Source organism: Arvicanthis niloticus, chromosome 1 (genome assembly GCF_011762505.2).
Source record: "Arvicanthis niloticus isolate mArvNil1 chromosome 1, mArvNil1.pat.X, whole genome shotgun sequence".
Lineage (NCBI taxonomy): Eukaryota > Metazoa > Chordata > Mammalia > Rodentia > Muridae > Arvicanthis > Arvicanthis niloticus.
Genome location: NC_047658.1, coordinates 45,837,704 through 45,864,466, shown reverse-complemented (window position 1 = coordinate 45,864,466; position 26,763 = coordinate 45,837,704). Strand labels below are relative to the sequence as shown.

General features: G+C 46.4%; 1 protein-coding gene across 2 annotated transcripts in view; it reads right to left on the bottom strand.

The window, feature by feature from the left end:
• Nucleotides 1-5,890: 5,890 nt before the first annotated feature.
• Nucleotides 5,891-26,763, bottom strand: part of Fam174b (family with sequence similarity 174 member B) — a 39,054-nt gene continuing 18,181 nt past the window's right edge. The window contains exons 2-3 of one of the 2 annotated variants that reach the window (XM_034490675.2): nucleotides 16,459-16,590; nucleotides 5,891-7,927 (exon numbers count right to left, since the gene is read on the bottom strand). In XM_034490675.2, the coding sequence (XP_034346566.1) occupies nucleotides 7,924-7,927; nucleotides 16,459-16,590 (136 nt within the window). In that variant the 3' untranslated portion in view covers nucleotides 5,891-7,923. Of the gene's footprint in view, nucleotides 7,928-16,421; nucleotides 16,591-26,763 lie in introns of both variants that reach the window. The other variant, XM_076935920.1, reaches the window with a different exon arrangement.

Below are 26,763 nucleotides of genomic sequence, written 5' to 3'. Positions count from 1 at the left end.
GCAATATATACACATCTATTCATGTAGGGGGTCGGCACATTCTTGAGTGTGCTGAGTTTAAAAATCAAATTCTTAAAAAGAGCAGACAAACATTTGGAGGCATGCTTAGCTCAAAAGTCATGGAGTACTTATGGTACATAGGTAGAAAACTTAAAATGATAGGCAGGGATGTCTCTGGACATGCTCAGTTTGCACCATAAAGTCCTGCTGGTTTTTCAGTTAGGTCTCAGACCTTCACACAACTGACATCATGATGGGAGTACCCTTCGTTGAGGCCGTGGAACCCAGCACACAGGCAGCAACACATGCCAAGACAAGAACAAAAACCCAATTTATCAAAGAAGCCATAGTTCTGGGAAAGTCTCTAAATGTACAAACCTTTTTTTTTTTTTTTTTTCCTTCTGTAGTTCTACTTCTGACTAGGTGTTCTTGCTAAGTGGGGATATGGTTTTGTTTTTCAAAACTTTACCCTGAGAAAGGCTGAGGGCCGGCCACACTGGGATCCTGCTGGCCAGCTAATGAAGACTTTCTGCTGGTTAAAACCTGTGTCTGAAGAGTCTTCTCTGGTGGACACCCTACAACAGTTTCAAAGTACTTTATTTTGATCCTACCTTTTGAAGTTAACATCACTCCCCACTTCCGTTTCCTTCATCCAGCCCCTTCTATGTATTTTCCTCCTCAAAACGCATGGTCTCTTTTTAATTGTGTGTATATATGTGTGTATGCATACCTAAATATACCTGCTCAGTTCATATAATGTTACTTGTATGTATATGATTTCAGGGCTGTATTGCACAAGAACTGGAGGAGTTCGTTCCAATCGTGGCATGCCTTAGTTGCCTGTGGTTCTCTGTCCATGGTTGGAGCCTCATAAGATGTCAGCATGTCTATTGTTGGCATCATTGTTCAGGTATTATTTAGGCACCCATGCTGATGAAACTTGATGAGTCTAGCTTCTCTAACGTTTCTAGGAGGCACAGTCTCATAGCGCCTCCTTGACCCTATGGCTCTCACAGTCTTTCCATGTTCTACTCCATGAGGCTCTGTGGGCTTTAGGTGCAGGAGTTTGTCATGGGTCTACCAGTTGGAGCTGGGCTCTACACAGTTTCTTCTCTGCATTCTGACCAGTTGTGACCTTCTGTCGTGGTCTGTTGCAAAGAGAGATTTCCTTGGTAAGGACCAAGAACTATGCTTATCTGTGGGGGCAAATATAAACATTTAGAATGTAGCTGGGGGTTATGCTGGCTTAGCAGAGATGGTAGCTTTTTCTCCAAGGTCCATGACTTATCTAGCCCCATATAGATTGGCTAGGTTTCCAGTACCAAGCATGAACTCCCTCTTACTGAGTGAGCCCTAAATCCAAGTAGAGAACTTTTGCTTACCATCAAAGGCATTCACACCACTGTGACATCTTTAAGTTTATCACACCTCACTAGTCATTGTTGTAGTTAATAAGCAATAATAGCTACGTAGGACTATTGACTGCTTCCCTTCCTTGGAAAAGTGTATACTTGGTACTTTCAGGTCAGACCTCTGGTCCAGGCCCTCTGGGTCCTGTCTGAAGTTCACAGTGTCTTTAGCAATAGGGGCTTACCTTCTACTTCTAGGGACAACCAGCAATGCTTTGGGAGTCTCTTGGGGAGCCCTGACCAAAAACTCAAAAAGGGGTTCTCATGTAAACTGTTGGTGTTTCTATTAGACTGTGGATTTGGAGGGAAGCATTGTCAGCTCACGTTAGAAAGAAATGATGCCTTTCAAGGTGTTAACCAGGAATCGGCCCCAAAGACGCTTGGCTTGCTTAGTCATTAACACCGTGATGAGATCAGACATAAAAGGGAACTTTTGCAAGAGCTCCTAGGGAGGACAGCCCCAACATAACCCCTGAAACCAGCTTGGGGCAACTAGAAATGGTACTGCAAAGCTCCAGGTGCCCTGGTAAAACTTAAAAAGCCAAGACCAAGGGAACTGTCTGCCCAGACACAGTCCAAATCAGGTCATGGGCCACCCAGCTCTTTCTAATACTTGAGTGTACAAGGCCTGGCTCAGTATCACACTATAGATGGAGTATGCCACTCAATTAACCTTCTGCCTCTTATATACTCTAGACCACATACAGCTGAGGTAAAATTACATAGAAGGGACACAGCTGCACACAGCTCCGGTGGGAGGAGGCAGGAGAAAATGACTAGAATCTAAGGTGAGGGTCTAATGACTTTGTCAAACGCCAATGCCATCCCACAAAGGACTACCAACAGGCCCAGTCTTAAGCAGATGCCCTGCAGGTAATCAGAGCTGTTCTGATTTACACAGTGACAGCCATGGTATGCTCACAAGGCAGAGTTCCCCCAACAACTTAGACATTCAAGTGCCCCTAGGAAGGACAATCTCACCATACCCCTAAACCCAGCTTGGTACAACTGGAGAGGGTACCCCAAAGACCCAGGTGACCTGGTAGAATTTAGAAAGGCAAGGCCAAGGGTTCCTGGGCATACAGACTCCTTGTCCTGCAAACAGACTCTTTTACTCACTGGGGAGCTACCACCTAAATAGAGTGTCTCTTGGGATATGTGACCTTAATTCCCATCGGCCCAGCTCAGTCATCCTCTGCCACCCCAGATGATCCTAAAAAGCTCTGAAGGTCCTAAAGAGGTGTCTCCCATCTCTCCACTCCAAGTAACCATGTTGGAGAGGCTAAGAGACTCATGGTCCAAGGCCGACCCTTCACAAACCTGTGAGCCTGTGTGGTAACTTACTTCCCTGGGTCAGTTGCTACAAAGACAAAGAATTACCAACTCCATTACACGGTGCTGGGACTCAGAGAATGTTCAAATACCAGACAAGCAGTAAACTGATTTTTCTGGGGGAAAGCAATGGAGGGGATATCATTGAGAGGAAGCAGATCTTGATCTGTGGAAATGATCACAGAACCCCAGAGCACATTCCAGAGATAATACTCACCTAATAGAAGACCAGCTGAGAACTGAATAAAAAATTATATGCCGAGGCTCCAAGCACACGGCGGACCCCAAAATTTATTGATAATGGTAATTATTCCCAGATGTCTATAGCTCATACCCCAATTCTATGGGGTTTTGGTTGGTTGGTTTTGGGTTTTTTTTTTTTTTTTTTTTTTTTTTTTTTTTTTTGGTTTTTTGTTTGTTTGTTGGTCCCTGCCTGGGCTGAGTCCAAGCCTGGGTGCTTTTCCCACACCTCATGCCTTGCCAGTCACCTCTAGACCCTTCAAGTTCTAATGGCCTGTACTTGACTCTGTTGTTCACTCTATCTTTCCCAAACATAAGCCTATTCTGCACTTGGCAACATCCCCGTGTGGAGTCTTACTGCCCTTCTTGATGACTTTGTGTCTGGTGAGGTCCGTGGGACTGGAAGCTGTAAGCACTCTCTAACACCTGAAGCTTCTGGAGGAGCCTGGGGGTGACTGGTTTTGACTCCAGTAACTGAAAAAGATTTTTGGGTGGAAGCTACAAGGCTTTGTGGCTTGTGTCTGTCTGAAAGATACTCATCTCTGAGGAAGACTAAGGAAGAGGAGCCATGGACCATCTATCTCTTCCTTCCTAGACTCTGGTAGTTCTTATGGGGCACATGGGGGAAGAAAGGCTTTCTTTGTGAAGAAGAGGCCAGGATTTAGATGGACCCACCACAAGCAAACCCCTAGAACCAAAGAACAAGCTGCATTCATAGCCAGCCCTCCACTGAAAGAGGCACTATGGGAATGAGAGTACCTCTTTCCTCCTTGGGCTGGGTCATCCCTGGATGTCAGGAGGAATAAGACTGGCAAGAACATGCTTGACTACAAGAAGATCAATGAACTGTTGGGAGAGTCAAGCAGACCACACCCATCAATTAAGTTCTTGGTGATATCTAACCTTTAAATGACCACAATCTAACCTTTAAATGACCACAATGGCTAGTGGAGAAAGCTTGCCCTGTTTCTGGGAGCCGCAAGCCTGGAATCACAACAGGTTCTCTGTTTGCTTCTTTTCTTCCCCAACACCCAGCTGGCTTCCTGCAAACTTAACAGCTCACAATGGTCTCACCTACTCACAGTGAGGGGTGTCAGATGGACCAGTCAAACATTTAAATCAGAGGCTCTGCTAACAGATACATGTAAATTCACTGTGGCCCCTCCACATCATCAAAACAACCCATCTCCAGGAATTTGTAGCGTGCTGACAGTCTAGCCCACAGAGCTTAACGATAGCAAGAAATTCTGAGGCAATTACCCAGGGGGAAAAATACTCTGCAGACCAAATACTCAGGCCACAGTGCAGATAATGGTTCCAACAACTGCCTGAAATGCTTGTTATTTGGTTCCCAACAAGAAAGAACAGGAAATACAGTGATCTCACCAAGTTGTTTGCTGTGTATTTCACATTGAGTCCACAAGAGGGTTTCCTAAATTCTCAGATAAAAGTCACAAGAGTTCTACCATAGCTGAGCTCAAAACAAGCACTGACTCCCATCTGTGATGGGAGCCACTTGCAGGCTTTATGAAGGCAGCTCTGTGCTTCTGCCAAGCAAACGGATCCGACTCTTCCCGAAGTCTTCATCTAGACTGAGCCATGACACTCTTGTCGGGTGCTCATTAGCTTAGTCCATCACCTCTCCCAGAGCTGACAACATAGCCAGAGCCTCATCACCATAGGGCATGTGTGTACCCACCCTGTAGAAATTTCTCTTCTTATTTCAAAATTCCATTTGAAAGGTCCCCAACGGCAGCATTTTGAAAAAAAAAAAAAAAAAAAAAAAAAAAAAAAAAAAAAAAAAGGCGGGAAAGGCAGATACTATAATCATAAGACTTCTATAGGGGCTCCCACAACCTTAGAAAGTACCGTTTGAGTGATTTCCCCTCTTCCCTACTGTGTCAGCACTTTTGGTAGGAAATGCAGGCAAGGGGGAGACAGGCTTGGGGAGCCATGGACCATCTATCTCTTCCTTCCTAGACTCTGGTAGTTCTTATGGGGCACATGGGGGAAGAAAGGCTTTCTTTGTGAAGAAGAGGCCAGGATTTAGATGGACCCACCACAAGCAAACCCCTAGAACCAAAGAACAAGCTGCATTCATAGCCAGCCCTCCACTGAAAGAGGCACTATGGGAATGAGAGTATCTCTTTCCTCCTTGGGCTGGGTCATCCCTGGATGTCAGGAGGAATAAGACTGGCAAGAACATGCTTGACTACAAGAAGATCAATGAACTGTTGGGAGAGTCAAGCAGACCACACCCATCAATTAAGTTCTTGGTGATATCCAATACTGCTAATTTAAGTGAATGTAAGTAAGTTTCTCTCTCTCTCTCTCTCTCTCTCTCTCTCTCTCTCTCTCTCTCTCTCCCCCCCCCCCCCACCCGGCTTTTATCCACCCAGGGATTAATCCAGCCCGGACATGTTTTAACCTACATTTATAGAACTTTGGGGGTGCTTTTCTGTTTGTTGAGACAAAGTCTTGCTCTGTATCCTGGGCTGACCTCTCCAGGGCTAGGATGACAGGTATGTGTCATCACACCTGGCTGTCACGGAAACCTTATGCTGAAACAGGCATGAGGCAAGGATGAGCAGGTTTGACATCATGGGCTCTACATCCTCTCGACACCTCAAGAGTCTCCAAACGAATGGGGGTTCAATGCTTCCCAACCTGAAACAGTTTCTAGAACAAGAACAAATGTAGCATGTGTGCATGGAGGTAGGGGTGGGCATGTTTCCTCAGCCCCATTCCATTCATATGCCTCTTTCTAAATCACAAGGACACAGACACCCCCTAGAAACCCCAGCTCACCCCTATGTGAGCTGTGCCTAATTCACACTCTTAACCACAGTGAGTCATCTCACCTGCTCCATCAGAAAATATCCAAACCCAACACACGCGTGACTCAAATCTAAAGGTTATTTTTTGTTTGCTTTAAGGATCTTTATTTAAGTGCCTATGGTGTTGAAGTTTCATCAAGGATTTGGAAGGTCACTGTACCACCATTCTTGCCAGGCAGTGATGAGTGGCTGGCAGCCGGATCCGTGGTGTTCATACATAAGGCAGGAGAATGGAGAATCCAGCTTTTCCATGGGTTCAGCTGCAGTTCTGGGACCCTTGAATCCCAGCCTCAAGGCTGAGAGAGTGTACAGCGAGGTGGCCAGCTTCCTAGAGTTACCACTGTGCTTGAGGATGTGGTGAGAGGAGACAGCCACCAGCTCTGTTTCCAGACCCACCCCTCTGGCTAATGACAGACAAGAGAAGCCAACTGAAAAGGTGAAATAAAGGGATCCCAGGAGCTCAGCACACCTCATGCTGGCTTAGGGCTGAAGGAACCAGTGCCCAGCCAGGCTCCAGAACCAGGATGGACCACCAGGACCTGGAGAGGCTGACCACAGGGTGGAGCTGGCCAAGGTACAAGTTTTCATCCAAAACAATGGAGCAGGGCAATAGACAGGCAAATACACAAACCCTAAGACAAAGATGAAAAGGAAATAACAAGGGCCACCTTCCCAGATGTGATGCACTCCCAGGGTCCCAAAGGCACTGCTGTTAGATTTGCACAGAAGCTTTCCAGCTACAGTAATATGGGAGAAGGTCACATGGGAGGCCTCCATTAACCCGAATCCAGGGCCTGTTTCCTCAGGACATCCCTGGGTATCTAGCTCCCAGTGTAGGTGCCCACCTGAGCTCCTCATGAACAGCAGTGGGCCCTGGAGAGTTCCAGTCCAGTTCAGTCCAACCTAGCCTGGACTAACTTCCAACAGAGTCCTTAAAAGTATCTTCTCTTTCTTTTCTTTCTTCCTCTTCTTCCTCCTCCTCCTCCTTTTTCTTCTTTCAGCCAAACACATTAACATTCATTTAAATTGCCACAGTGATTTCTTAGCATTACATTTAAAGACAGACACCATAGCACTGAGGCAGGGCAGAGAAATGTTTGTACAGCACACAAAAAACTTACTGAGAGCTGCCTGGCACTTTCCATTCCCACGAGAGGAGAAACTATTTGATAGGTGTACATACCCATCCATGCACTCACCCATGTGATCTTATCCCTGATAATGTGAAATTCTTCTATGACCTATTGTGAGGAACCTCTTAGGTAGGGTAGGGAACTTATACATCCATCCTGAAATATCATACAACTCTCCCCTAAATAAAGCCATACCTGAAGAAGTTGAAACAATTTGAGAGAACAACAATGTCAGGGTTCTCCCAGGTACATCTGAAGGTCCTTCAGGCTTCTGAGGTGTGTGTGTGTGTGTGTGTGTGTGTGTGTGTGTGTGTGTGTGTGTGTGTGTGTTGGCAAACATACATGTATGTAGAGGCCAGAAATGAACCTTTGCCATTATTCCTTTGGAGCCAACCAACTTTTCTGTAGCCAGGTGTCTTCAATGGAACTTGTTCATTAGGCTACGCTGACTGAGAAGTCGACCCCAGGGATCCACCTGCGTCCCAGTGCTGAGATTCCAGGTGGGGACCACCATACTAGTTTTGCTTTAATGTGAGCACTAGGGACCAAACTCCCCCGCTTGTAAGGTGACCAGGTTCTGAGCTAAGCTATCTCCCCAGCTCAGCTTTTTAAAACTCTTGATCCTCCCAATTGTAGCTTTACTATTATCTATAGTTGTTCTAGAAAAAATCTCTGAGCTCAATGTTCCCATCTTCATTTCTCAGGAAGGCAGAAAACCCCTCAAGACAACGGTGGAAAGAACATTTCAAAGGGGCATCTGAGGGTGGCCAAGGTGACTCTCATCTGGCAGCTGAAAACAAGCTTGACGGTGACATTCCAGGCAGATGCTGGACATGTAGGGTGAAGCCAGAGTTTCATAAATAACATTGGTTTGGGTTTCAACACCTCAGGCGAGAGATGGTGCCCAGACCTTGACAGCCCAGGCTGCAGCTGACCAGCTTCCTCACAGGATGCTGACAAGCCAGGGAAGTTTTACCTGAAAGAGAAGGAAGGAGAAGAATCATCACTTCTGCCAGAGCACTGAAGCCATTGGACAGACTCCGCCCTGGCAATTTCCACCCCTTAGGCTACACTGTCACACTGTGTCCCCTTTCTCATTCCTGCTGTGTGAACAGTCTTGTTCGTCATCATCATCATCATGGTCTCTACAGCCCTTGGCATGCTTTTCAACCATGGGGCTTTTGAAAACTGTGCTCTCTGAAAGGCACATTCCACTCTTCCATGTAACCGTCCTTTGGCTCACATACAAGACTCCAGGGATCCCTCCCTCCACACATAGCCCCACCCCTTAGAACACAAGTTCTTTTTTCCTCAAATCCCTCCTTCCTACTCCTCAGCATCCAAAGGTTTTCAGGCCAAAGCATCCAAAGGGAACTATTTTAAACCTTGTAGATTCTGCAGACCCTGTGTTAACTATGAACCCTGTTGTCATGGCAAGAAAAAAAAAATGGCAGCCAGTCACAGTTCAGAATGTCTGAAGATGGCGGCTGTATTCAAAACTTTATGTACGGGCACTGAAATCTGACTCGCAATCAACCTTTATGTATTCTGAATTATTATTCACCTTTTGATTCTTTTCTCAAACATTAAATTGTAGAAATCAGAGTTGGGCATGCTGGCACAGACTGATAATCCCAGCAGTTGGGAGGGGAAGGCAAGAAGGCAGAGCGTGAGTAAAGCCCGGGCTGAGCAGTTGAGATGGGGTGCACGTAAAACAAAGGTAGAAAGAACTCACACTCGGCTTCCAAGCTACTGTTACAGTCTGAGATCCACAGTGTCTCCCCTCTGCCCACTGAATTAGCAGGATCGGCGCTGTTGTGGGGTAGTAGAATCAGAAGTGAGGCCTGGTGGAAGGCCTCCAGATCATGAGGGGGTGGGAATCATGGGACTCCAATCTCCCCCTCCCTCTTGTTCCCTGGCTCACTGAGGCTTTGTTCTACCACACCTGCTGAGATGTGTTGGGGGCCGACTTTTAGCAGAAAGCGGCTATCAGCTTTGCAGCCATCTTGAGCCATATACCCTAACATGAGACTTGGATTACAATAGCCTACAACAGCTGAGCACACTCTGATAATCTTGGTTTAGATACCTTGAGATAAAAGGTGTATGAGATTAAAGGTGTGTGACTTAAGAGTATGACTTAGGAGTCTAGAGATCAGAGTTAGAGACAAGACCTAAGGGCATGATTAAAGGTGTAACTTAGAGGCATGGCTTAGAAGTGAGACATATAAAAGGCAGAGGCAGACAGTAGAGATTCAGACTATAGAAGACAGAACCAGACATAAGACTGAGATCAGACGAATCAGACACATCAGACATTAGGTAGAGTCTGCCCTCACCCTCACTCTTGCTGAACCCCGACCCACAGACCGGAGCGGCAGCTTGGGCCAGGATACAGTGGCCGCCCAAACGTGGGTTGGCCCAGGCATCAACATTTTGCCTGGGCTGCAACATTTTTGGCCGCCCCAACGTGGGGCTAGTGTGGACCCCAACATTATTTTGACCGCCCCAACGTGGGGCTAGTGTGGACCCCAACATTATTTTGGCGTCCGAACAGGGACTCGAGCTTGGGCCACAACAGAGATGGTTGCCTCACAGCAGGGCAAACCAACCAGGGACCAAAATAAACCTTTACGGTGTCTTGAGTGTTTTGTTACAGTAATTTAGACCTGGTGAGTGCAAAAAATTTGGTGCCACCAGTGATAGTTTGAGCAGTTGGGCCTATGTAAGCATATGACCGCTGTCTGTCTCCTAAGACTAGCTGAACTTGCAGGATCCACATATGAGCCTGCTGATCTAGAACTCCAGCTCTAACACGGCTGACAACTCAGGTACAATAGATATTTTTACCATGCATGAGAGTTTACGGCTGCATCGAAGGAGCTTAGGAGGAGGCAGAGGATAGCCCTATTAAAGCTACTTCATCAATATTGAATTGTGGACCTTACATAATCATACTTGAAAAACAAAAACATGTTTAAGGACCACTGATGGTGTCAGAGAGCAAACAGAATCAGAGCCAATCTCCACAGCTACACCAAAACAAATGTCCATAAATGACACCCAATGACAGTGGCCTGCCGACCCCAGGAAGAGCTGATGGATGGAAGCCATCATAGCACCGGGATCCACTCTGAACCACCAGCACGTGGCACTGTCGCCTGCCTGGGTATTCAAGTCCATTTGCCCAGGTGGCCCCTCATCTCACAAGTGTCACTGAAGCACTCACAGGGAACCTCTGGAAGGTCCTATACCTTCACCCCACGAGCTGTTGACACCCAACCCCCATAGCTATAGGAATAAAGGGCCACATGTATACACAGGAGTGCTGCAGAGCAGAGGGGACCCTTTTGTTCCTTTCGCAGCAGAGCTAAACCCTGGGGACATTAGGTGGGCAGAGGAGGCCCCTGAACCTACCCATCCCAAGCTCCTTAGCAAGGAGAAGCAGTCATAGATGCTACCGCTGGAAAACTGTTTAATCTTCAATTAAGCGCTCAGAATCCAGACCTCAACCTCAGATGAGGGCGCCAGCTCTGTTTCCAGCTCAAACCTACTCTCTAGCAGTTATGACTGCCCAGGAGATTAAAGTGGGCACAGTCTCCTATGCCATGTTGATGTCGTTTGTATCTAATATTCCTACAGGCAGCTCTAGCAGCAAAAGAGGGGCAAACAAGCCTGCTGAGAATGGCAGTCCACACCCTGGAGGAGCCATGCTGTTTCCACACACAGGGAGCCCATCTCAGCAGGATGCAGGGCTGGCAGGGACAGCAGCAGCCGGGTATCTTGGTTGCTTTTCCCAGCAGCTGGGTATCTTGGGCTACACTCAACACAGCTGCCAGGCTGCCTGCCATACAAGCAGAAAAACTCATGTGTACCTGTCCTGCAGGGATGCTTAGCGGGAACAAAGGTCTCCCATGATAAACTAGGGGTTTGCATAGACCCAAATTGCTGACTGCAACTGTACGCCAAGCCAACAAAGCTCAAAACACAAGTGAAATCCAAACACCCCGAAAGATGGAACCATTCCAAACCCCCAGGGCTCTCTGTGCTCCATGCAGTTATTTTTCCCAAACCAAAGCATCCCAGTTATATGAAACATACGAAGAAGGTGAAGGCTGTTGAGCTGGAGGTGGCGGGGCTCAGCAGCAGAGTGCTTGGCTAGCATGCCTGAGGTCCTAGGTTTGATTCCCAGCATTGGGGGGAGGGGGGGGAAGGGGGGTGCCAGACACAGAAGCCTTCCTAGCCTGAGATGTCTTCTCTACCTGACTCGAAACGTGGCGGGAACAAGCCTGACGGACCCACATGGGTTCCAACTCATGAGGTATGGTCAGAAAGTGACATGCCCAGTAAGAGGCATCGGACCCACCTCACTACCCTGGTGCCAAGCACAATGTTCCTCTTTCCACTTCATCATAAAATAACTTAAATGAGTCATCCACATCCGATTTCAGTGTGTGTGCTTCCTGGAGGGAACCAGAAACATTCGGTGGACAGGAAAAACAAGACTCTGTGAATAGGTTATCAGTGTGCAGACAAGTCCTCAAAAACACTATGTGGAAATGAAAGGTGACCTTAAAGAAACCTTCATTCTTTCATACTTGACATAAAAAAAAAAAAAAAAAAAAAAAAAAAAAAAAAAAAAAAAAAAAAAAAAAAAAGCTGTTCACAGTATGACATTCAGGGGAGAAAGTGCCCTAAATCGGCCTTTGTAACGTGGGCCTATTTCAACAGAAAAAGCAACACCCACAGACGTGTACTCATACACTCTCTAGTGGCTACTGCTAAGTAGTGAGATGACAGAGATGACAGCAATCTCATCCCCCCAACCCCCCAACCCCCCAACCCTGCTTTCTCATCTTTAGTTCCTATACACCTGTACATCAGGGAAAGCTTCTGAGCCTCCCAGCGGTCAGTCTCCCCTGGACTGGCATGGCCTTGTGTCTGACCGACTCACTCCCAAGTCCATTTACATCCTCGTTTCAACCACAAACAGCAGGAGCTTCTGTAGGGAGCTCCCCCAAAGTTCAGTTCTTCGGGGACACTGAGGGGAGGCAGAGCCTGGCAGCGGTCCTGAATGTCTGCGGGAGTCTCCGACACAGGCTGATTCCAGCTGGGAAGGGGCTATGCATTCAGAGGAGGAAGTGGCAGGAATGGAATGTGCACAAAGAAAGCTGAGATACAGACACCAACTGAAAATCACCAAGGCTTTCAGAGAGGCCTGAGGATGAGTCCATGCACAGAGTGACAGCGAAACTTCCTGCAAGACCAAGCAAGGGGGTAAAAGGGAAAAAAATAATAGTATTAAAAATATAAGAGAGGGAGACATTGGTAGTAGACGCCAAGGGATCAAGTAATCCCAGCATTTGGGAGGAAGACACAGGTGGATCTCTTTGAGCTCAAGGCCAGCCTAGTGTACATAAGTTCCAGGCCAGCCAGGACTACACAAAGAGCCTGTCTTTCGAAGAAGAGAAAGGCCATAGCTACTCATATTACAAATGTTTACAAGACTAAAGAAGAATGCTGGGAACAACTAAGCAACAACAGGTTTGTAAACATGAAAGGGAATAGACAAAATGTCCCAAAACTGCTGATCAAAACTGACCCAGGAAGAAATAAAGATTGAATATTCTAAAAACTATTCAAGGAAATGAATATCACTGATCCCAAAAACTCCACACAGACTGCTCAGGTCCAGCCAGTTTTTTGATATGCTCTACTAAACACTTAGAAAACAAATGATTTCAATCTGATCCAAACTAGTCCAGAGAAGGAAAATAAGGAAACACGCCCTCCTCAATTTATGAGGCCAGTGTAACTTTTAACAGAGCCTGACAGACAGAAAAACAACGGCCAGTCACCACTCCCTAGAGAGAAGGAAAGCCATGTACAAGACAGTGCATGCAGAAAGATAACACGTGACAAAGCTGTCTCACCCTCCAGAATCCTGAACTGATTATATATTAGAAATTTAATAGATACAGATTTACCACCTTAATAGGTTAAAGGAGAACGTATGTCCTGCCTAACAGCTAGAGAAAGAAAAAAAATTCAAAGTTAACAAACACTCAGAAACGGAGAGAAAACTCCATACAGCAAAACCCACCAGCAAACTCCACTCAGTGTCAGATACTGACCAGAGGTTAAGACAACAAGGCTGCTACCATCCCTTCTGATCCTGAAACAGACAGGAAGAAAGCTCATTGGGCCTGTTGATCTCAAAGCTGACCCACCCAGTGACACACCTCCTCCAGCAAGGCCACGCCTCCTCAACCTTCCCAAGCAGTTGCACCAACTGGGAACCAAGTATTCACATATATGAACATATGGGGGCCATGCTCATTCAAACCATATAGACCCACATAGTAGAGTTAGAGAGCTGACTCCTACAAGTTGCCAACCTTGCACCTTCACATACATGCCACAGCATGTATGCATACATGCTCATACACATATGTGTGCACACACCTACACAAATAATCTTTAAATGAAATGAGGCTACCAAAGATATGGTCACAAAGTGACCACAGTTTATATAGGAACCTGGTTTTGATGCTGTCCCCAAAATGACAACAGAGAAGAGCCAGGCTGACAAAGAGCAGTCACTCAGCATGAAGACCAAGTCCATGGGACCCAGGATCACTATCGCCAAGAGCTTAGAGTACAGGGTTAATACAAGTGCATTTGCTGGGTCCTGAGTTTCCGCCTAGACTAGAAGAAATGGAGAACACCAAGGGACTGGAGGGAACAAACCCAGATCCTATACCAATGCCGTGGGGCCCCGTGCCACTGCTGTGCCAGAATGGGGGGGGGGGGTAACCTGTGAAATGCCACACACGGGGGAGGGGGTGCCCATGAAATGCCGCTGCATGGGTTCCTGGTTTCTCTCCTCCTTGGTTCTCCCTCTTGCATCAGGCTGTGGAAGGAACTTGGCCTTTCAGAACCAGAAGTATTTCTAGTACTTGGACAGCTCCCAAACGGCTCACTTTATCCACTGTTTTCAGTGCTGGACAAGTTTCAGTGCTAGTAGCCGTGCCAATCCAGGACTGACAATCACCCCAAAAAGGAAACATGTTCTAGTTTGAAGAATTGAGACAAGTGTGGAAGTCTTTTAGGCAACATTATACTGGTGTCCAGACTGTCAGAGAACACACCCCTTTCCCATCTTATGTTCTGGACAGAATTTAAAAAAAAAAAAAAAAAAAAAAAAACACCTGGCTTCAGCCTCCTGAGTGTTGGGACAACAAGCCTGGGCTTCCACACCCAGATTGGGGACTTTTATTATTCAATCACAAATAAAACAGAATAAAAACAGACCATTCTATCACACCTCCCACAGAATCAACTTAATCACCCAGTGTGTTAACTATTTTCGCTTAATTGTGATAAGAAGAAAATACTTAGCAAAAGCAACTATGCTGGCTAGTGTTATGTCACTGTGACACAAGCTAGAGCCATTTGGGAAGAAGGGACTCTCAGTTGAGGAGATGCCCACACCAGCCTGGCCTTTGGGCAAGCCTATGGCGCATCCTCCTGAATGGTCACTGATGATCAGTATGGTAGGGCACAGCTCACTGCACCTCTGCGTTGATGGTCTTGGGTGCTATAAGAAAGCAGGCTAAGCAAACCATAAGGAGCAAGCCATTGAGCAGCATCCCTCCATGGTTTCTGCTGCAGTTCCTGGTTTCCCTAAATAATGGACTATATGCTGTGAAATGAAAGGAACCCTTTCTTCCTCTGCATTGTTCTATTACAGTAATAGAAACCCTGACTGAGACCGTGACCTAAGGAAAAAAGAGTTGCTTAATTGACAGTTTGGGGGTACAGTCCATCATGACAGAGACAGCATAGCAGTAGGACTACAAGGCAGCTGGTCAGAGTCAGGAAGCAAAGATTGGCGAATACTGGCACTCAGTTCACTTGTAATTCAATCTAGAAACTCACTCACAGACTGGATAAGAGATTTGTGTCCTAGATGATTCTTGTCCAGTTAACAATCAATAGTAACAACCACACCTAGTATGAACAAGACTCTATTAGTGGGTCTGAATCAAAAGAGTACAGGAGCCGGTAAGGTGGCTCAGTGGGTACAGGCATTTGCTGCCAACCCTTGACAAACTGAGTTTGACTCCCAGGATCCACATGGTTGGAAGGAGGGAATCAACTCCAGGAAGTTGTTCTCTGCCTCCAAATACATGCAGTGACATGTGCCTGTGTGCAGGCACACATACATGCATCCATACATGTACACATACATATACATATATACATACATGCATATACACATCAGTAATACAACTGATCCAAAGGTCCTGTGCCACGGGCCTGCAGGAGGACAGACCCTTTTTATTGTGAATAATAACAAAAGCTTGAAGCACAGTGTGGAGGTGCACATGAGTAATTCCAGCACTCAGGAGACTGAGCCAAGAGAAGTGCCATAAATTTGTACACAGGAAGTTCCTGTCCAGCCAAGGTTATGAGACCCTGCCTCAAACAAGCAAACAATAAATAAATGTATGTATGTATGTATGTATGTATGTACGTATGTACGTATGTGAGGACTGCAAGCCAGACTGGTAGAAGAGTTTGCTATGCAAGCCTGGTGACCTGAGTTTGACCCATAAGACTCATGTAAGATATATGGGGAAAACAAACTACAAAGTTGTCCTCTGACCTCCATACTCATGTACTATTGACACATGTATGTACACATATACACACACACACACACACACACACACCATACACATTTTGAAGTAGAATTGCTTCTACCTTTTAAAATGACATAATTTTTTTCATGCTATATTTTGTTTCTATGCACCAAATGTGAAACAAAGTGGCTTAAGGGTAAAACCAATATAATCACTAATAATGCTGTGTTTGTATTACTTTGTGGGATAACTGAATATTGCTAGTTGATTTCATTCTTTCCCTGGCAAAATACAGGTCATGGGTTTCCTTCTATCTGTGGTATCTACAATCAGCCAGTTTCAGTGTCCAGCTGTCCTTTGTAAAAATCAAGTGTGCCAGGTATGATGCACAGGCCTGGCATCCATAAATTCCAGTACCTGGGAGGCAGAGGCAGGAGGGCCATCCTGGTCTACAAAGGAAGCTCCAGGACAGCCAAGACTACACAGAACCTCTCTCTCTCTCTCTCTCTCTCTCTCTCTCTCTCTCTCTCTCTCTCTCTCTCTCTCTCTCACACACACACACACACACACACACACACACACACACACACACACGTAAATAAAATTTAAATGTGAAGCACTAACAAAATCTGTTTCAAAAGCTAATATGACAGAAAACAACCAAAATAGTGCAGGCTTTTTTTTTCTTTTTCCTTCCCCCTACCCTCAAATAAGCATTCACCCAGCAGCCCTGCTCTTCTGGATTCTTCAAGGTAGTGATGGGAACAGGTCCCACCATGATAGGAACAAGAGAACAAGGATGCTGTGTCCAAACCATCCTACCACTCAGTCCAGGAGGAAGCCTCTCTCCCCAGCACACCTATATTTGATGTCAAATACTGTAGAGTCCTCGTCCTCATCGTCCTCCTCATTCAGTGGGGCCATTTCCACACGTTCAGCAGGGGTGGTGATGATGTCATACTTGCGGGTCTTCTTCAACCTCTTTCCCAACCTAGAGAAGGAGAAGCACATTCATGAGACCGTGCCTAGGAGAGATGCTGATAGGCCAGGTATAGATGGAGCATCTTGTGGCAAGGTAAGTTCACTTCCTGACAGCTGGAGATAAAGTTTCCACATCCCCTCCAGCCAGAATGCTGCAACTGTACCCAGAAGACTTGGTACCCAGAAGCTGAGGGCTGGAGAGATAACTCAGGGTAAAGCACTTGTGCAGGCACAAAGACTGGAGTTTGAGTCTCCAGCACTTATCCTCAGCCCCAAGAGAAAGATCCAATGTTAGATGGATATAATGGCCCTTCTGTAATCATAACACTCAGGAAACAGAGACAGGGAACCCCTGGAGCAAGATGGCTAGCTATTCATGCAATAGGCAAGCTCCCAGATCAGCAATAAACTCTGCTTCATAAACTAGAAAGTAATCAAGGAAGAACCCACAACATATACACATGCAGGCACATGCATACACACACACACACCACATGCACACAAATGTGCACACACACATGCAGGCACACACACACACACACACACACACATGGGTGCACACATACTCCATAGATACGTTCGTACATACATACATACATACATACATGCAGATAGGAACCCCAGGTGGCTATAGGACTGAGTGAGTTATCAACTTCCTAGTCCTTTCTCATCTTCCGGAAGCAGAGCCATCTGAGCATCAATAACTGAGAGAGATAATATATAAATACAGCAGCTCAATAAGATAAAATGCATGCAAAACAATGTCTGGTGAACAAGATAAGGACAGCCTGGCTGTGCAGGTGCCGCCTTACGACTTACAGGATGTGGGTCAAAGCCCAGCCAAGTTCTACTTAAGTGAGGTTCCCTCAGCCTCCTCGTAGATAAAATGGGATCGGGGCAGTCTTCCTTGAAGGTGAGGGATGATCGCTGAGGTGGCTGATGCCTTTGACAAGCCTGGAGACAGGAGGCTCTTGGCAGAAGTCATCTTGAGTTGATAACAACAACTCCAAAAGTCACACATGTTCTAGCCTCTCTCCCCCTAAGATCAGGACTTGTGGAAATAGATCAGTATTGTTTCCATGGTGCAGATTAGAGCACTATGCCGTTGCCTATGATAAGACAGAAGGACGTTGTGGGCTACAGGAAACAAGCTGACACAAGCCCCTAGCATATGACTCCCCGCATGGGGACTGCAATACTTCTCAGGGGGTGTCTGGAAAACTCATGATGCCACCCAAGGAAAGGCCTCTTCTGATGTTGTCTCAGCCTGTCCCCCCTGTGATCCTAGATCTGGTCTCAATTGGTTTGTATTCTCTGCCACCCTCCTCCGAAGAAAATAGGATGCTCTCTATGAAAAAGCAGCCAATCCAAAACATCCTAAGTGGGACACTGAAGAGCCTTCCTGCAGATGGCAAGCTGTTCCTGAGACCACTTGTCAAAGACACTGGCAGGTCATTTCTACCTCTTACCAAGAGAAACTGTCTCAAGTTCTCATGAAGCATCAAAACAACCTCACTTTTAGATCCTCCAAAATGTCTTACAAATGGCAACATGTTCTTGGTTTACCTACCATGCACTACCAAAAACAGGATTTACCAAACCATCATGTCATTTACATAGCAAATTTTAGCACAGAGTTTCTAGCATAAACCAACCTGTATGATCTATAGTGCCTGCTCTTTCGGGCCTTTCATATATGAAGCTATTTTCTCTAGATTGAAACATTCGTTAAGGAGAAAGGGAGGAGGGCTCAGAAAATGTGCAAGTTGCAAAACAGTTAAAAGATTCCAGAGGCTCCCTCCCAAAATTACACAAGCACTGAACCATTGCTGGAGGTAGGGGGGACTTCTGTGGTGCTGATGCTTGCAGGCTGTAGGGAACACCAGTTGTGCATAGTGGAATGGGCCCTTCAGTGGTGCAGCTGTGTGGTGATTTGGATAGGTTTGGCCCCTATAGATGCATGTGTTTGAATGCTTGGCATAGGGAGTGACACTATTAGAAGGTGTGGTCTTGTTGGAGTATGTAGCCTCGTTAAAGGAAGTGTGTCACTATGGGGGTTGGGCTTAGAGGTCTCTTATGCTCAACCTACACCCAGTGTGGCACACAGTCTCTTCTTCCTGCCTTCAGATATAGATGTAGAACTCTCAGCTCCTTCTCCAGCACCATGTCTGCCTGCACACTCCCAGGCTTCCCACCATGATGATAATGGACTAAACCTCTGAAACTGTAAGCCAGCCCCAATCAAAGTTTTCCTGTATAAGTGTTGCCATCATTATGGTGTCTCTTCAGAGCAGTGGAAGCCTTAACTAAGACAAGCTGTCTCTAAGTCAACCATGTTTCTATCAATAACTCACTGGTCACCAAGGTAGGTGTGCATAAAATCATAGCCTTGGTCTGTTGCTGAGGCCCTATCTGGGCTGAACAGGTGGGCATTTTTCCATGTCTTCTCCTCCCAAGAAGCCTTGCAACAGCACAGAGGGAAGACCATGACAAATAAGAACCCAGCAACAAAATCTGAAGCCTTGTTGCAGAGTAATTTCTCCTCCTAGCTGCCCTCACGGGTATGCTCACAGGCACAGGTGAGGCTACCTAGATCTCAAAATTAGGATGAAGAGTGGTACAGATGTCAAGCCTGGTAGAAAGACACTTAACCAAAGGGACACAACTAGCCATCTTGCCACAAATAACACCTTGAGTACCAGAGGCTTATAGGCTAGGCTTGCAAACCTACTAGCTTGTAGCTCTAGCCCCAGGCATCCAAAGCCACACACTTATAGATGCAGGTGCTCTGAGTGTTGGTTGGCAGTACTCTAGTACCCAGCAGCTCCTGTTACCACTTCAGAGTGGATGTGATGGGACCTTCAGCTTTTAACCCTGGACAGCTCTCAAGGAAAGTGGAGCTTTCAAGCTTCAAATCCTCTCACCTTCAGCAGCCTCAAGCTTTCTACAGTGTCTGCCCCAGGCCACCCTCTGGAATTCCACAACTGCTTTCTTGCTGCCTCTGGATAAGTAGGTTAAACCAGCCCAGCCCACTCTAGCCTTGACATATATTACTGATAGGTAATACAAGACCATTTGAGAGAAGCCTTTATTGGGCCTAAGGTTCTGATGTCATCACATTAGGGCATACAGGAGAAAAATCACAGGCTAGCCCCACCCCCCAAAACGGTAGAAAATGCCTACTTATATAGCCAAAAGAAAAGTATAACATGTTTATACACAGATTATAACTCCACCAATCGGTCCTTGCGTATTAATGATCACAGACCTTGGAAACTAATGAGGAATTGTAGATGTCTGGCTGAATGGCTGGGGGGAGCTTTCCCCTCCTACCCTGGTTGAGAATAGCTACAAGGTGAGTAGCATAATCCAGAGTGCATCCAAGATTGTCTTGCCTGGGCTTGAGTCTTCAATCATGATGCACATTGCCCAGAATGGTCTTGGCGGGAGGAAGACCTCCTGAACCACAGCTCTATGGCTTCAGCAGCGCCTTCCTTGCAGCTGGATTGCCATTTCTTCAAGGTACTCAAAGCACCCTGGATATCATCATGACAGCCTACAAAAAGGCTGCTCCAGCCAGTATAGTGCTGCATGCCTTGTAATCCCAACACTCAGGAGGCAGAGGCAACTGGATTAGGATTTTCAGGCCAGCCTTGGCTACACAAATTGAAAGTTAGTTCCTCCATCAAGGCAGCCAGGCACAAGGGAAGATTCTGACAGATATCCCTCTAAGGCAGTGCTTCTCAACCTTCTTAAGGCTGCAACCCTTTAATACAGTGCCTCAGGTTGTGGCGACCCCCCCCCCCCATGATAAAATTTTCATCAGTACTTCATAACTGTAATTTTTCTAATGCTATGAATCATAATATAAATAAATATCTGACATGCTGGATATGCAACCCGATCCCTGTGAAAGGGTCATTTGGCACACACACACCCCCACCAAAGGTGCCATGACCCACAGGTGAACTTCTGCTCTAAAGGTACAATGGGGCTGACCCTCAGTAGTTTAATTTAGTTTAAAAAAAAAACATAAATACTAAAGGGTGCTTATACAACCGCATTAACAATGTTAATAGTACTTAACACTGGTAGTTAGCAGTGTTAAGTACTACTAAGTACTTAACAGTACTTAATACCAAATATCCTTAGGGAGTTCTGTGTCCCATATGGTCTCAATCTTACCAGTGACAGGAAGCAGACTCGGTTCAGAAACAAAAGTGCTAACCGTATCAGCACTGCTAGTCCCACCTTCTCTCCAGCAAAACTCTTATCTCTCCACCTTCCCTGACCAAAAGGAAGACCACCTTTGCATTCTGTTCTACACGATTCCTCATCCATGCCAGCTCCTGCTCCAGTACCAGATGGCGAGATTTAAGCTCAGCAATGGTTCTGAATGCCACAAGCCATCCAAGACCAACTCACAAGAGAGGCCACCCTTCCCCCAAGCCCTTGGGATGAAGATCTCAGTCGGTCCACGCAGTCCCACACACCTTTCTCAAGAAGCCAACCTGCCATCTCCCCCTAGCTGACTCACAGCTGTTTGGGGGTACACTTGGCTTTGAGAATCAGTGAGGCTCCCTTCCCTGTTCACTGTGATGTGGGCCTGGGCTGAAGAAGCATCTGAAATGTTTAAAAAAGACAGCATCCCTGAACCTGAGGACTTGAGGAAGATACCTATGTACCTTCAAAATGGCCATACCCAGATGGCTTTGGGCTAAGGAGTCACAGCTCTATCTGTCTTGTTCTGTATCATGAACTCTGCAAAGTACAAAATCTGATCTACAAACTTCCATGTGCATGTGAAATGTGGCAGAATCATTAGTTATCAACTCTAGAGCAAAATGAAGTATTGACTCTGGGGGGGGTCGGGGGAAGATGTGGAGGCTCTGTATTCTGACAGCTCATCCTCCATTGGATATCAGTCTGAGGGGAGGCAGGTTCTTCATTTGTTTTGTTATTGTGGGTTCTTGCAGGAGTCTTGTTACATAGCCCAGACTTTCCTAAAGACTCAGATTCTCCTGCCTCCATCTCACGGTTGTCTAACGCCCCCACCCTGCCAGATACACTCTCTTTGGACTCATACTCAAACAATGGCTGCTTCTTCTACTTAAGTATGTCTGCATTTAGACCAGAACCTAAGGGCTGGAAAGATTTCTCAGTGGTTAAGAGCACTAGCTGCTCTTACAGGGGACCTGAATTCCATGCCCAGCATCCACAAGGCAGCTCACAACTGTCTATAACTTCCATTCCAGGACATCTGACACCTTCACAGAGATATAAATATAAGCAAAATGCCAACACACCTAAGGCAAGAGGCCTGCCATCATATGGGCCTGGTGCTGCTACAATGAGCAAGTATGTGGTGGAGAGATGGGAGAGAAAGAGAAGCCTCAGAGTGATTTGTGTACTATGAAGAGAGGCAGAAGTGGAGACACGAGGGACAGCCTGATGAGAGGAGTCTGCCCTGGTATCTGAGGTCATGGTAATTTCTGGGCCCATGCTGCAGGAGTCTGTGTGGATGTCCGTGGCCCATGTTACCACCAAAGGCCATGAAGACATCTGTTGGTCTGGGCTGACTGGGGGCCATGTTGATGTCCGAGGCCTGAGCTGAACTGGACCTACCCCTCACTGGATTTGGCACTCAGGAGAGCTGGCCCTGAACCTTGCCTGGGCAAACAAAGTGGGAGCGCTAGCCCCAGTGGCTTGCGTGCGGGAGAGCTGGTAGGCTAACTCAGCTACCACCCAGGCCCAGCTCCAAGATTTGAGTTGGCCCACGTCAACATTTATAAGCTGCTGGAGGTTGTGAAGAGGCCGGTCCTACAGAACAAAGTTTCAGGATCTCCATGACACAGGACAACAACAGGATATCTAAGAGGAGTCCTGGTGAGGATCCGATATTGGTAGGGTAGCAGACGCACTTGATCGAGACCAATGACTCTGCAGTGAACATTTGCAAGTAAGGCTGTTCAGACAAAGGGGCACACTGTGGGACACAGTGTCATACACATCATCACCCATGGCAAGAGGCTTATGTTCTGTCTTGTTTTGCTTTGCTTTGTGGAGAGGTTGCAAGGCTAGAGGACGAATATGGAAAGGACAAGGAGATGAATGGTATAGAGGTGCATGATGTGAAATTCACAAAGAATAAATAAAAAGTTAAAAAAAAAAAAAAAAAGACCAGAACCTATATTACCAGATCTTCATGAGCAACTTCCTATAAGTATATGGCCCATCTCTCTTACCCTCCCTCTTTCAAACGGGGGGGGGGGGGGGGAAGGAGAGAGAGACAGACACTAGACAATCAGCCTTCTCACACAGAATACCCTTTGCCACGAAAGCACAAGCCTTGCTGTTTGGTTGTCAGGCATGTTAATCAAACAGAGCTGAGACCCGTGAAAAGTTGATACACTTGGGACCGTTTTGGACAGAGCTCACATCACATCATGCATCGAAAGGGACACCCAACAACAGGAGGGACACTGCAGTGTACAGACAGAGTGGGCAGAGAGTGGGAGTCTCACACTTCTTCCGAGGAGGACCTTTACCAGCTGTGTACCAGGCAGAAGTAGGAAACTTCAGAAATAGAACAAATTGGTGTTTCTCAGACCTTCAGACTCTAGAGTTTAATGGTCCTGAGTTTAATGGGTGCAGAGAACCTGGTCATCCTACATCAGCGAGAGGAAATGTGAGAAACTTGGAAACAGTCGGCCTAGCTGCACGTGTGTCCAATGGTGCTAAGCAACTCACAAGTGTGTTCACACATACAACTTCCTTTCCTTGCATTTGTGTGAGTGTGTGGTATGTGCTCGTGTGTATGTGGGTGAGTAGACAGCAGTGTGTGTAATGTTTGTGTTTTATCTTCTTCTCTCTCTGTGTCCACATAGCCTGGAGCTCACTGATTGGCTAGATTGGTTGGTCAGGTCACTGATTGGCTAGATTGGTTGGCCAGGTCACTGATTGGCTAGATTGGTTGGCCAGGGATCCAATCATCTCTACACTGGCCAACTACCTTTTTTGTTGCATTTGTATTATTTCACATCTAGGGGTGATCTTCCTACATCTTTGTCTGTGTACCACGTGCATGACAGATGCCAGTCGAGGCCAGAAAGGGTGTTGCATCCCCTGGAAGTAGAGTTACATAGAGCTTTGATGGGCTATGTGGGTGCTGGCAACTGAATCCCAGTCCCCTGGAAGAGCATCCTGTATTCTTAACTCTTGAGCTGTCTCTTCAGCCCCACACCTAGCTTTCGACGTGGCTGCTGTGGATCCAAACAAGGTTACCATGCTTTCACGCCAGGTACTTTACTGACCAAACCATCTCCCCAGCTCCCATGCGTGCAGCGTCTAAATAATCTATAAAGCAATGTCACTTATACTTCTGTCTTCCAGGTAAGGAAACTGAGATACAGAGAGGTCACTCTGCCCACAGCCATGTAGCTAATAAGAAATAGGGTTGGGTTTGAAGGTCAAGGAACCGAATACCTCAAAACTGCACAGCTGCCTCCTTCTCACATGCTACTCGGAGTTTGAAACATGCCACAACGAAAGAAGGGTGTAGATCAGCTCAGGAAAGTCTCAGAGCCAAAAGCTGCCTTGATGATGACATTACTGAACCACCACTCCACACACCAGTGCCTTACACTCCCACCAAAGAGCCACACTACACACACACACACACACACACACATCACCTCCCCTCGGACTTCAATACACAAGCCCTCTTTGTTTCCCTCTCACTTACTTTCTGGAAGGTATCATTGAACACAACTCACACATTCCTACCTCACAAGGATCCAGACAAACCCCTAACAAACTCATGTTGAAGTGAGAGTCCCCTAGGAAATGCACTGCTTTGTGGCAGGCCAGCACCCACCACTGACCTCCTTTTGGCTTCTCTCTCCTCCATATCAGGCCACGCCTCTAGCTCCAAGAGTGGACACACAAGATTAGGTGTGTGCTAGTCAATATATAGCAATCACAACCAATCAGAGCCAACCACTGAGTGCTCACTAGTTCCTGAGACCCAGATAGTTTAAGCTGTCTTACCACTTGACAGAGAGGGGTTGAGAGGGGGGGGGAGGTAGGTTAGAGAGACCAGAGGGAATGACTTCGTCTTAACTCTGCTTTGAACCTTACAGTGCTACTTTCTCCACAGAGCTGGTTCTGCCTGGGTTTTTGGTCCCACTTGACCTACAGTACTAATACCAGGGAGCCTCAAAAGGAAGCCACAGAGGTGGCTGAAACCAACATTATAATAAATGCCACCTTGAGATTCTTTATCATTTCAATAGTAAAGCTTCCAAGATCAGTGTAGCTTTCCCATTTGCAGTGACCCTTTTTAAAACCCTAAAGAGCCACTTAGTGACAGTAGCTTGAGGCTTTCTGCTCAGGCATACCCAAGTGTGGGTTTTCCAGAAGACAAGCATACAGCAACACAGGGCTGTTAGCAAGCTGAGTGGCTTGAGATGAAATCAAAGCACATCCCCTGTGAAAATGTGAGGTGGAGAAGAGATGTCACTCTTCCCTTCAAACCCAAACTCACTGCTTATTTTATGTGTCTCTGTGTGTTTCTGCCATGTGGGGCACATGTACGCATCCATGGAGATCAGAGGTCAACACCATTTATTTGTCTTCTCATTCACTCTCCCTTTACTCTTTCAGACAGGTCTCTTACTGAGCCCAGAGCTCACCCATTAGCTAGGCTGACTGGTTAGTGATCTCCAAAAATCGACCTGCCTCCACTCACCCGTCCTTCATCCCAGAACCAGGATTATAGCTAGAGCCCACCACGTCAGACTTTTTATTCAGATGCTAAAGATCTGAACATCTTCAAGTCTTCCTATTTACACAGCAGGCACTTTACATACTGAGCCATCTCCAGAGAACTTTAACATTTATTTCCAACAAGACAGAGGAGTCATTCAAAACTCTTCCATTCTCCCTTGTACTGAGATCTTCATTTACTAAGCCATGTATACTGGGAGTAACACTGTCCACCTATGCAGTGTAAGTCCCTTCCCCACCTCTGTGGCCTCTCCCACCCATGCTTAATCATTTAACCCTTGATGCTTCTCCCCTTTCTTCTTTCTCATGCATTCTACGATTCTGCCATTTTTTTTCTCTCAGTGGCATTGGGAGATAGCAGGATACCTTGTGAGTTTTCACGTGCCCTTTCTTTGGGTTAGCCCCTTTGCCACCTGGCTTCTCCCGTACCCCTCTGCACTGGGGTGATCCATTTGTGCACTGTGTAAAGATTATCTCTGTATTATTCAAATGCTTGTTTCTGTGCCAGCAGAGAACTGAGTGTGGACCCAACTTTGGTATTGTTATTCGTATGGCTGCATCATATTTTGTAAACTTTAACATTTATTTCCAACAAGACAGAGGAGTCATTCAAAACTCTTCCATTCACCCTTGTTTGTTTAACAAACAATCCCCTAATTTGTTTAACAAAGAGCTGAAAGGCCAATCGCTGGGCAGGAAGTTAGAAGATGACACTTCTGGGGAGAGATAGGAACTGTGAGGAGTAGAGGGGAGTCGGGCCTGAAAGTAAAGAACCAGACTCAGAAGAAGAAGCAGGCTGCGACTGCAGGAGGGGTAACTAACAAGGCCCATGGTGGAACTTTGATTAGTATAACCGAGTTAATTAAGTCATAAGCTAGTTGGGAATAAACCTAAGTGATAAGACTTAGGGCCGTTATAAACATGTTTCCTTCTCTTTATTCAAGAGTTGGGATGGTGTCTTAGTTAGGGTTTTAATGCTGTGAACAGACACCATGACCAAGGCAACTCTTACAAGGACAACATTTAATTGAGGTTGGCTTACAGGTTCAGAGGTCTAGTCCATTATCATCGAGGTGGGAGCATGGCAGCATTTAGTCAGACATGGTGTAGGAGGAGCTGAGAGTTCTCTGTCTTCATCTGAAGGCTGCTAGCAGAATACTCACTTCCAGGCAGCTAGGATGAGGGTCTTAAAGGCAACACCCACATTGACACACCTACTCCAACAAGGCCACACCTCCTAATAGTGCCACTCCCTGGGCCGAGCATATACAAACCATCACAGGCCAGCATAGAAAGTCTGTATGGTTTTGCCTGTGCCCTCCCTACTTAAGTCTTTCTGCTCCCAGTATTCCTCCTTTCTCCTTCTCTTTAACCTATAATCTATTATCCCTTCCCC